General features: G+C 58.6%; 1 protein-coding gene and 1 long non-coding RNA gene across 2 annotated transcripts; one reads left to right on the top strand and one right to left on the bottom strand.

Annotated features, from left to right (window-relative positions):
• Positions 1-686: 686 nt before the first annotated feature.
• On the top strand, positions 687-2319 carry LOC119093024 (uncharacterized). Its single transcript, XR_005093583.1, has 3 exons — positions 687-789; positions 1283-1408; positions 2126-2319. It is a non-coding gene; the product is annotated as an uncharacterized LOC119093024 (long non-coding RNA).
• A 2229-nt stretch (positions 2320-4548) lies between these two features.
• Positions 4549-5337, bottom strand: LOC119093025 (luciferin sulfotransferase-like). The gene has a single exon (XM_037215915.1). The coding sequence runs from the start codon at positions 5335-5337 to the stop codon at positions 4549-4551; it is 789 nt and encodes a 262-aa protein (XP_037071810.1).
• Positions 5338-11894: the final 6557 nt, after the last annotated feature.

Here is an 11894-nt window from a genome sequence, read left to right as displayed (position 1 = left end):
CGCTCGTTTCCAACAACGGGCTGGAGGTGCTGGCGCAGCAGCAGCCGCAGCACCTGCACGCCGTGCTCCTGTCCGTGGTGCAGGGTGCTGTCGAGCTGCCTGACCCCGTGGTAAGTGGCTGACCTCAAGGCGGAGGTCTGTGTATGGTGCGGTTCAGGCTGTGGCCTCGAGGTGCCTTACATGGACTGGTGGTTAGCGCGGGTTGGGTGGTGGTCGTGTCCTCATGTGATACGCCGTGGTGATCATGCCTCAAGCACATCGAAAGCGTTTAGTGTTTTTGGCTTCTTCTTCTTCTTCGGCATCTTCTTGCCGCCTGTGCGGGCCTTCACTGCTTCTTTTATTGAGATCTAAGTATTGTTTAGGCATCTTTATGCTGTGTGCGTGTCTGCTGCCTTCTAGACTGGGCTCGTCACGAGAGCCCTGGGCAGCAATTGCGATCAGGTTAGCGTACACGCTACCGACGAGCGCCTCTGAAGCTTGCTATTGTCAGATGGCGTTCATGGTCCCGTCCCGTACGCAGCAGCCCACTTCCATAGCCATCCCCGTCTGCTGACCGGCGCGCGGCGTCGCGGCCCGCAGGCGCAGCGCTCGTGCTTCACCATCCTCCGGCGCGTGACGGAGGCGTGGGGCCGCGAGGGACCGGCCGACTTCGCCCCCTTCCTGTACGAGCACGTGGTGCCGGCCTGCTTCCGCGCGCCACTCAGCAGCACGTTCGACCTGTCCGACGCGCAGACCATGCAGGCCCTGCACGAGTCGGCCCTCTGCCTGCGCACCGTCTACGAGCAGCGGGTGAGCGCCGGGCGACCGACGGCCGGCGGGGGGACGGCGAGGACAGGTGCGGGGGGGGGGGGAGCGGTGAATGAAAGGTGCGGGCACAAGGCTGGTGAGAGCATGAAGTCGATGGGATTGTCGTTGAGGAGAGGGAGAGCGTTGTGCCGGGTACAGATGATTGGGATCGCGTGTCGGTGTTGCGAACGTCAGGGACGGTTTTCTCGAACTTCTATGACCAGCCCCTACTTTAATGAGCCATGAAAAAGGTTCATGATGAGATTAGATGCGTAGGATTAGAGTGCAACATTTACCGGGCGTATCATATTTAATCTGCTCTCAGCGATCGCCGAAGACCTCAATGGTGGTTGCATGGAACGTTCACCATGTCCTAATGTCACCTGGTCCGTGAGCTGAGCCTGCTGTGCGCTGCTGTCAGCCGTGTGTGCGCTCTGTCTGTGTTGCGACCGCCGGTGCGCCGCGCCGGTCACGACAGCGTGAGCGCTGCCGCCAGGGCGAGGAGCTGGTCAGCTACCTGCAGAGCCGGTACATGCCCACGCTGGACCTGGAGCCGGACGTGATCCAGCGCTTCTGCCAGGCGCTCCGCTCCGACAGCAAGATATTCCGCAACTACACCAAGGTAGGCGGCCTCGCGGCCTCTCTCGGACGCCCCGCCGCGCCGCGACAACCTGGACGTGTTCTTAGACGGTATCCGCATCGGTCTCTCTTATCCTCTATCTCGCCTCATCCTGCATTCTCGCGACACCCCGCTTGTCCGGGGCAGGCTGCATGCATCAGCCACGAGTGGGCCGAGAGCCCCGTGGGAAGGCGGACCTGACCGGGTACCCAGCGCGCATGCGCTAGTTTAAGCTCGGTGGTTGGCCCCCCAGGCGCATGCTAGTCTGTCCCGCCGTTAACCATTTTCCTTCCTCCCATAGCCCTGAAATGATCAGTTCTGGTCGAAAGGGCTCTTATCCAAAAAACAATGGACGTGTTCTGATGGGAGGCGACGACTGCTTGAGTGGGATCACTGGTGGTTTTTGGTTGTGAGGGCACGTCAACTGTATTGGTGATTTGCGTCGAATGGAAACGTGCTGTCGTCTAACCGAACGCTGTGGGATGACGGAAAAATAATCACGAGGTGCTGACAACGTTAATATCGTGTGCTCTGGGTCTGAGGTGGCAACATATGTATTGCTTTCATCTCTTCAACACGTCTTCCGTATGCTTCGCTGATTATCTGACAGGCCCTGCTTGCCATCTGCCCGTGGTGTCCTTGCCAGAGGCTGAACAGCCAGGACACCGTTCTCATGACCCGTACAGTTCCGTAACGCCACTTTTTCTGTTTCCTTTGCAGATGTTTTTCCGCCAGGCGCGTTCGTGACCTGCGCTGGCGTCGGCGGCCGGGCCTAGTCAGTGTCTTTGAATGCTCCAGCCGACGCGGGCGGGCACCGCAGGACCCTCAGCGCTGACGGCCGTGATGGCTAGTTGGCCAGGTGGCATCACTGAAACTCAATCGACGCGTTGCGACGCTTAAAGCGTGGGAACATATCGCCACGCCTGCATGCGAGCGCGTGCGTCCGTGCCGTTTGCGTGCGGTGTAAGCGCGTGGAGGCGGCCTGCCGCTCGGTGGATGCGTCCACCTTGTCTGCTCTTGTGGGGCCGTGAGTGCCCGGGACGGTGTTTCTGTGATACGCACCACCGCTTGCGGAGGTGCGGGCTGCGCCAGCGACGCTGCGCCGGCGGTGTCTGCCGCGCGGGGGTGGCTTTCTCGTGGTCGTGCTCACGTGTTATTGTGGTATTTTGTAAGAATTCCTCGCAACTTGTTCCGATTATTTCGAGTATCGCGTTGCACTGGATGTGACAGTCCCCCCTCACGAATGATCCAAAGTACCCCGACGGCTGGTGCGACCTGAGTTTGTCAGCCTCGCGGTGTTGCGTCGACGTGTTCGTTGATCAGCCGGGGGGCAACGATCGCGGGGTGCCTGGCCAGCGCCGGCGGCTGTGCAATGTTCCGGTGAGGCCGTCTGGTGGCGGCGCCCCGCCTCAGCCTCGCCCCGGACCCTCCGTCGGCTCCCGCCCGTCGGGTCATGTGGTCGCCGCCGAGTCGTCGGATCGCTCGTCTCCCGTGCCGGGCGGCCGAGTCCGCCGTCAGAGGCCTGCCGTGGCTGGTCGCCGTGCTTGTAGCATACTGTTCCGTTGATTCATTTATCACCAGTGGTGCCTTGTGTTTGTGCTCTCGCAACCATAGATGTACTTTGGCAGTTTCAGGGCTCAATAGTATGCTGTTGGACAAGAACTTCCTCGCGCCAGGTCGGGCTGTCGTACATTGCGAACTGAAGTTCTGCCGGCTTGTTTAAGCTCGCGGTCCTTATATTTTGTGAGTGGCGATCGTCAGTGGCTATTTCTGTAACATTTGACTTGCCTTTCTTAACGACGAGGTGTGCCGCTTACTTTGCATCCGTGTAAAGGGAAGGTTTCGTAGTGCTCAGACATTTGGGGTTGGCCGCAAGCGATTATGCGATTTGTATCTTGTTGCGAACGAGGTGTGGTTGCTTTGTGTGTGCGTATTTATCGAATACGGATGGATTTGGGAGTTACGAGCTGTTTATAATGAAGCTAATGCATCAATGGAATGTATGTGTACGCACCATGATGTGCACGACTACGGTTAGTTCGCGTTTCGTTTCCAGGCACCAGGGTTGTCGCTGGAAACAAACCCGTGCCCGGTTTGTATTTTGCTCACGGATATGATCTTGTCTTGATCTTAAACAGTTTGTGATTTACGAAGCAAGACAATAATGTGTTATGGTACTGTGTATTTTTCTTTCTCAATTGACCAGCGAAAATGGTGTTCCGTTGGTACCTTCGTATCAAAAAGTCAGTTTAAGGTCGCGTTAACATGTTTTGTTCCCGCTGGCGCTGGCGCGATGAACGCCACCTTTGAGACCGACTCGAGTACGTCGGAGAGGCGATACTTGGGGTCTGGCCAAACCTGTGGGGTAACAATTTATCTACGCACACGTGAAATGCAGACGAATTCCCGAAACAGTTCGCTCGAGCATCTGGCGACATCGGAGTGGCGCGGTGGGTGTCACGGCTAAGGAGGGCGTCCGAGAGCGTGAAGAGGCGCACCGCCAATCGCCACAAGCAAAACAGGCTCGCCCCTACCGCTGCTGTGACCCTCGAGTGCTCATGTTCCGTTGGTGCAGCCGTGTTATTGTCACTGTGTAAGCCCGGTGTCTTTAATGATGGGAGTTGTCGAGCCGTCGTGCACAACCAGAGCATGCGAGAAGAAAGATGCCGGGCCCGATTGTCCCCACCAGATTTGTTTAGCCTAGCAGCAGCGTCTCTGATCACATATTTCTAGTTTTAGAACTGTACCTGATGTGTGCGTACTGCATCTTGACCGTGCATCTTTCCACCCACCGCGCACTAATTATTGAGCTGCCTACGCTGTACCCAAAGCTATGTAATTTTGTTTCGTTGCGAGTACATCGTGCTGTCACCATCACAGCGGGTCAAGATCGGAACAGCAAAAACTGTGCGAGATTAGCCGCCACGGGTCGCTGGCTACCTTACAGTTCCGCATCGGCGTGGCCCGGGACCGTGTGTCGTTTTACGAGTCAGGGATTGCACGATGACCCGGCGCTGGAAACCTTGTGCAAACACGTGTCTCAAAAACATGCGTGTACGGTCTAAAGGCGGACCGCATGACGCACGTCGCTATGTTCCATACTCGTCTTCCGCAGCATCGACGGCGCGTCGAGCCGGCGGCGCTCACTGGACACCCTGGAACGTGAGGCCGGTGCCCTCCACCGAGCGCCTGATCCAGTCGTTGAGCCGCCGGTCGGTGTCGGCCGACAACTGCTGCTTCCAGCTGCCCACCTGGCCCTCGCGGATGAAGGACGGCATGTCCAGGATGCCCGCGTCCTGGTACATCAGCGAGTTGGCGTGCTTGTTGTTCTTCATGCCGGCGAAGTCCAGGTGGCTGCACAGCTGGCCCACTTGCTCGTCCGTCAGCTGCTTTCCGAGGAAGGCGGCCACGCGGCGGAGCGTGCCCGGCATGTCACGCTTCATGTCCTCGTAGAACAGGAACAGCATGTTGGGATGGTCGCGGCGCTCCCACGCTTCCAGCACGTGCGAGAAGAACGGCAGCCCGGGCAGCCGGCCGGCCATGTAGTCCTCGGCCAGGTCCTCAAGCGACCCGCTGTACTTGACCACGCGGCAGCGCGAGAAGTGGTGGTAGTACGACACCAGCGCGTCCTTCGGGTTGCGGGTCACATAGATAACTTTGTTGGTGTCCAGCACGTCGGGTGGCAGCAGCGACAGCGGCACGTGCGTCTTCACCAGCCCCGCCGAGCGCCAGAGGCCGCGCAACAGCAAGTAGCCCAACCGGCAGAGCCCGGCCAGCTTCGAGGGCCGCGTCAGCACCAGCGGCACGTACTCGCGCAGAAAGGCGGGCGTCAGGCCCAGGTAGAAAAAATTTCCCACCTCCGTGTAACGGTTCTGATCAAGCGGCGTGCGTGCGCCGGCAAAGTCGCAGTCGTTGGCCAGCAGCCAGGCCATCTCTAGCGTCCACGTGGTGCCGCACTTGGGCACCGAGCAGACCACCAGCTCGCCGGGGCGCACGGTGCGCCGCGCCGCGTACCGCGGCAGGCTGAGGAGGGCGTGGCGCGGCAGCGTGAAGCGGCCGGCGCCGACGCGCACGGCGCCGGCCTCCAGCGCCCGGCAGTGGCCGCGCAGCGTGCGCTCGTCCATGGACAGCACACGGTTGTCGCCGGCCCGCGTCGTCCTGCACCTCCCAGCCACCGGCAGAGGCGTCGGCCTCGATCTCTGGTGTGGTGTTCCGGGCCTCTGGTGTGTCGTCCCGGGCCTCTGGTGTGTTGTCACGGGCCACTGGTGTGTTGTTCCGGGTCTCTGGTGCGCCGTCCCGAGGTTCTGGTGTGCAATTCCGGTCACGCTCGCTTGGGCTAGAGCGGTACCTCGCCTTCGTTACGTCTTCCCGCACGCCATACCTGAAGTTGGCCTCGTCACCTTCCGCGCGATATTTCAAACCGCCAGAAAATCTGCCGTCGGACGACAGCGATCTGGACAGGGCAGCACTCACACTAGGACGGCCGTCAGCGCTGGTGATGAGTGGATACTCTTGAACTTTCGCCGCAGGCTGGAGCGCAGCGTCGTGCCTCCGCCGGAGGGTCCCGGTCGTCAACGCGTACCCTGCGTGAGAGCTGGGGCTGTCGTGACCGCAAGAGCGCTCCTGGCTTGCCGTCGGGTCATTCTTGGCCGAGGACGCACGCTGGCAGGCTTCTGGTATCTCAGCTGCCCCGCTGATATTCAGGTTGGCGCAGGTGCCGTCATTTGCGTTGGTGGCCACCATCACGGGTCATTTACGTGACAGCCGACTTCCAATACGCTCCTCCTGTTTTCGGTTCGCGGAAGGCAGGCAGACTGTAATCCGGAGTTGCACGCAGGAGTGTCTACTGCCGCAGGGAGCGCTTGTATGCGGGACAGCGGGCGTGTACCGCTAAATAAAGTCGGTGTCCGCCGATGCGGCATGATACAACACGCGCTCCGACGGCAGGCACATGGGGCGGTGCCGCAATCGCCTGGGCATTTCGTCACGGTAGTAAAAGTAGTGTCGACCTTTTCCACTCGCCGTTGGAGGAATACCTAAATAGCTGCGGCGTTGTCCCAAACGGTGTAGGGAGGAGTTGTAGTTGCATTTGCAGGGACGGAGTTTGCTACAAGGCCATGCTGACGCGGAGCTGACTGTCGCTGAATCAACACAACTCACCTTGCCGAACCGAACCAAGAGATGTCTCGCCAATCGATCACGTGCACGTATGTCGTCACTGGCAGTATTTTCTTACCTCAATCGGAAGACGCTATGGCGAGGAACTACATCAGGAACACTGCCGAGAAAACCCCGTCAGAAAAGTCGAGAGCGCTTAGTGTTGACAATGCATGTAGGGGGCTTGAGCGCACTGGGATTTACCCCCACAATCGTAGCGTTTTTGATGATGAGTTGTTCCTACCCAGTTCGGTGACTAATGGACCAGTCCTACGGCCAGTCATCTCTAAAGGATCTGGTCAGCTGGCGCCGAGCGGAGCGACAGCAGGCTCCCGTCAACTGGCGCCCAACAGAGCAGCGGGTTCTATGGTACAGGATACGTCCGTTTCTTCAGAGGCCGGTTACTGATCAGCAAAAAAGTTGTCATGGCTTATAACTGATGACATTTCCTTTTGGTTCACATGATCTAAATCACAGGTATAAGTAGAGCAGAGCTATCGCGATTACCTTAAAAAACGTATCAACGCGCCCTACTATCCTCGAAGTGTTTTCCACCTCAATCGTCAAAACGATTCAATACTACTACTCACGCAGAACTGTTCGTGAATGAACGTGTTGAACGGTGGGTTAAAACACAAGCTTGATTTGGTCGGCGCGCCGACCGGACCTGTAACCAAAGCCTCAGGTTGCGCTGTCACACGCAGCAGAGGCGGCGAGAAGCGCGCAGTTCAGCCGTGAGCGTTGCTACCGGTCGCTCCTAGCACTAGTCACCACTTGCCCGCGTGAGGGGCTGCGGTGAGCGAGACTTGACCCCGTGACCCAGGGCATCGCGGACTGAAACCAGTGTGTAGGGACCTGGACACGCGTGCGATAACCAGGCGTTCGTCCGACTGTTCCCAAAGCCTCGCACGGCTCTGGGTCTGCGCACCACTAACAAGGCTATGCTGCTGCGGGATGTATCGTACGTTTAACGAGGCGATTTCGGTTTGGGACGTATTGTACGTTTAACGAGGCGATATCGCTGCGGGATGTATTGTACGTTTAACAAGGCGATATCGCTGCGGGATGTATCGCACGTTTAACAAGGCGATATCGCTGCGGGATGTATTGCACGTCTAACAAGGCGATATCGCTGCGGGATGTATTGTACGTCTAACAAGGCGATATCGCTGCGGGATGTATTGTACGTCTAACAAGGCGATATCGCTGCGGGATGTATCGTACGTTTAACAAGGCGATATCGCTGCGGGATGTATTGTACGTCTAAACAAGGCGATATCGCTGCGGGATGTATTGCACGTCTAACAAGGCGATATCGCTGCGGGATGTATTGTACGTTTAACGAGGCGATTTCGCTGCGGGATGTATCGTACGTTTAACAAGGCGATGTCGCTGCGGGATGTATTGTACGTTTAACAAGGCTATACTGCTGCGGGATGTATCGTGCGTTTAACAAGGCGATATCGCTGTGGGATGTATCGTGCGTTTAACAAGGCGATGTCGCTGTGGGATGTATTGTACGTTTAACAAGGCAATATCGCTGCGGGATGTATCGTACGTTTAACAAGGCGATATCGCTGCGGGATGTATTGTACGTTGACGTGTTTGTACACTACATAAGATGTGTATTGTTGAGCACCACGGCTGAGGGTACACGTGGATTGTGCGACATGTCGGTGGTTGACACTGCAGGTCGAGCACAGCACTCGTTACCGCGGCCTACAGCGGCCGATCCGGCTCTGCACGCACCCTTTGACCCTCGCGCCAGCCAGTAAACAAATCATTCAGCTCCTTCTAAACAGTGCACAAAAACTACACCATTCTCCCTTCGCCTTATCACCACGGACAAAACACACAAATGGCCGCCGACCGTCGGCTTCGGAGCCCTGAGTCCTGGGTCGCCAATGTCCTGGTGAGCCGTTAGCTTGGCAGCAGCGGCGAGGGATTCGACCTTGCGACACCCCCCGCGGCGCGGTGATCAGCTCCCAACAGCCTCCTCCACGCTGGCAAACCCGTCCGCGCTGGAGAACAAGGTACACCGCGGCTGGAGATCATGCTCAGGCAGAACCGTGCACGAGACGCCAAAACATTTGAGCATTTGCAACAAGCATTTGACAAGGCGTGTTTGAAAACGGGTTCCAGGGAAAAAACGTGCGACGCGCGACTTCCTTCTGCGCAGTGTTTGCACTGCCCCCTAATACCCCATGAAGTCATAACATCCCATGCTCATTTCACCGTGGATGGGCACTCATCAGTATGCCATTAAAGCTGGACATGCTGGCCTGCTCTTGAACCGCATGCACACATCTGCATTTGAGGAATTTACGTGCAGAGTGTCCTGACCCAACTCTCGCAAAGTGAACACCGACTCGTGCCTAACGTAAATCGCCGTGTGGTATGAGCACCACCCGCGCATTTCCCTCGTCTCAAGGCTGCCACCCGCCCCGCTGTTGCGCCAGCGTGAGCCAGCCTGCCCTCACGTGAGGAGGTCGGCCAGCTCGCGTTTTGATGTCGCTGACCACCGGCGGCCCGCGGACGGTCAGCGCCGTGTACAGCTGCACCAGGCGGGCGCCGGCGCGGAGCTTGGCGTAGGCGTCCGGCCGTCTGAACACGCCTCCGACCGCCGACGATCGGCACCGAGCCTGCCGACCGGCACCGCACGCGCTGGTGACGGTTTCCGACACAGGACAACATCTTGGACGCGGCCCGGACGCCGACGACCGACACAGCACGCGTTGGTGACGGTCCGGACACAGGGCACCGCCCAAGACACGGCCCCGACACCGACGACCGGCACGAGCCTGCTGACCGGAACAGCACGCGCTGGTGACGGCCCGACACAAGACACATCCTGGACACGGCCCCGACGCCGACGACCGGCACCGAGCCTGCCGACCGGCACAGCACGCGCTGGTGACGGTCCGGACACAAGACGCATCCTGGACACGGCCCTGACACCGACGACCGACATAGCACGCGCTGGTGACGGTCCAAACACATGACACATCCTGGACACGGCTCCGACGCCGACGACCGACACCGAGCCTGCCGGTCGGCACAGCACACGCTGGTGACGGTCCGGAAACAGGACACATCCTGGACACGGCTCCCACGCCGACGGTCAGCACAGCACGCGTTGATGACGGTTCGAACGCAGGACACCACCCTGGACACGGCTCTGAGACAGCGCTGGGGACATCGCACCAGAAACAATCACGCTGTCTGGACACAGCCTGAATGCTCCCCGGTCAGAACATCGTCGTCACAGTCGCACCACAGCTCAGGTTATAGGCCGACCAGTCTGTAGACGATATAGTGACAGCTCGCTTTGGAAGGTTCAAAACGCTCCAAACAGCTCACCCGTGCATATGGTGGATATAAAATCTACCAGCACATCGGATCCCAGACGGCACGGTACATTGTGCGCAAAAGCCCAGGGCATGTACATTTTTAGAGTGAATATGGCGCAGTAATATGCATGTTACGGTTCGGTGAGTTTGAAACATTCGCACACAAATGTCACCGATGTTTAAGGGGAAACGAATGTCGGTCTCGTCGGACATTGCTGACGTTCGTGCCACAGCACGCTTCTACGCAACTTCCTTACCATGAGTACAAAGTTGCATGGGCATGCAGTTTCGATGGTCATGACTAGGGTCCAGCACGTTTTGACACCCCGTGGCATTAAACGGCAAATCGAGAAATAACTCAACACGCATTCGAGGCGCATCAGGGGAGGCACCATTTATATATCCCTTAACAACAGCACTTTTCGAACTGCTGAAAATTCGGCATCAAGCTGGTTCTGAGATCTCGCGTGGCGGCAGGTCAGCGATATCTTGGCGTCGCCCCTGCAGATATGACCCTCCTGGCCGGCTGTGAGGTCACGTGACTTATGTCTGCACTGACACGAAACAGCCCCGGAATATCGACAGGCGGTAGCGTAATCGCATGAGTTCTGAACGTCAGCTCGAAGACCACAAGGCAACAATGTTCGGCCAGATGAGCGAAGAGCACATAGTCAAGCAGGTATTACCACCAGTATTCGGCACATACCAAACACTAGCTGTTGCTGGTGAGATCGTATAAGTCGGAGATCATTTGCTGTTAGTCAGGTGGCACATGTTGGCCTCATTTACCATTAGCCCGCTGGTACGATTTGTAGATAAGCTACCGTCTGCGAGATCGCGCATGCCAAACATCAGTTGCTGTCAGCATGTTTGTACACGTCGGAGACCAGTTACTGTTGCTCCGACAGCACCCGTCGGATGTCAGTTACCGTCAGTCAGGCGGTACATGTCGGCGATGGCGTCGGTGGCGAGCGCGGCCAGCGGCCGGCCACTCAGACCGCCCGTCTCGGCCGCGTGCTCGCTCTTCAGACCCGACCGGCTGATGGTCGTGTTGCTGATGATCAGGCCGCCCAGGCGCTCCTGCGACGACCACGTGACGTGGACAGTCAGCCACGTGAGGTAGACTGTCACTTGAGGTGGACAGTCAGTCACGTGAGGTAGACAGCCACGTGAGGTAGAAATCAGCCACATGAGGCAGACAGTCAGCCACGTGACATAGATAGTCAGCCACGTGACGTAGACAGGCTTCGGCTCACAGCCGCCTCACAGCGGGTTTTAAACAAGCGCAGGGTAGCACACCGCCGCCTGGTCGACTTTGGACACGACAAAACAGCGCACGTTATAAGTGGGCTCAGTAAGGCCTAGGTCCTCGCAAGGATTTGTTCAATCCCTGAAGCCAGAAAACGGCAACAGCCCCCCTCGCGGTTCTGAGAGGCGGGCAATTAATCGGTCGGCCGTCTTTCCCTGACTGGTGGACTGCCTCCGCGAGCCATGCCTCTTCGGGCCACCACTCCATAATCACAGCCTGCCCCCACACCCATCCGCCTGTGCGGTCACATGCCGTGGCTGGTCGTGCGGCTGACCCACCCGCGGGCCAGAGCGCAGCGCGCCACTCGTGCGACCCGCTTTGTCGCGCCGAGAGGTCGGGCGCGATCTTGAGCAGCACGGGCGGTCGGGGGCGGCGCAGTCAGGGGTCGCGGCGCGTCCAGCACCCGGTCCACCGCACTCCCCTCCAGGTCATCTCCCCCTTCTCTGCAGCTCGCGCAGACCGGCGTGTGTCGGACTGAGGGGGAGCCGCGGTCAGGTCACCGCACGCGTCACGGGCGGCCCGGGTGCAGTGCTCGGATTTCAGGCGAACCCACAGAGCAAACCGCCTGGCATCAGCCGCAGCCACCGTTCGGAATCTGCAGCCACCCTCAACACCCTCCCTGATTCCTCTCCCAATCCCGCGTCCTACAACACTCGGCCATCGCCGCGATGCA

Source organism: Pollicipes pollicipes, unplaced genomic scaffold, assembly GCF_011947565.3.
Source record: "Pollicipes pollicipes isolate AB1234 unplaced genomic scaffold, Ppol_2.1 Scaffold_3835;HRSCAF=4497_pilon_pilon_pilon, whole genome shotgun sequence".
Classification (NCBI taxonomy): domain Eukaryota; kingdom Metazoa; phylum Arthropoda; class Thecostraca; order Pollicipedomorpha; family Pollicipedidae; genus Pollicipes; species Pollicipes pollicipes.
This window is presented reverse-complemented; position numbering and strand designations above follow the sequence as displayed.

Bases quoted from the DNA above. Each gene is read 5' to 3' on its own strand.
- LOC119093025 (XM_037215915.1), bottom strand. From the start codon at position 5,337: ATGGCCTGGCTGCTGGCCAACGACTGCGACTTTGCCGGCGCACGCACG.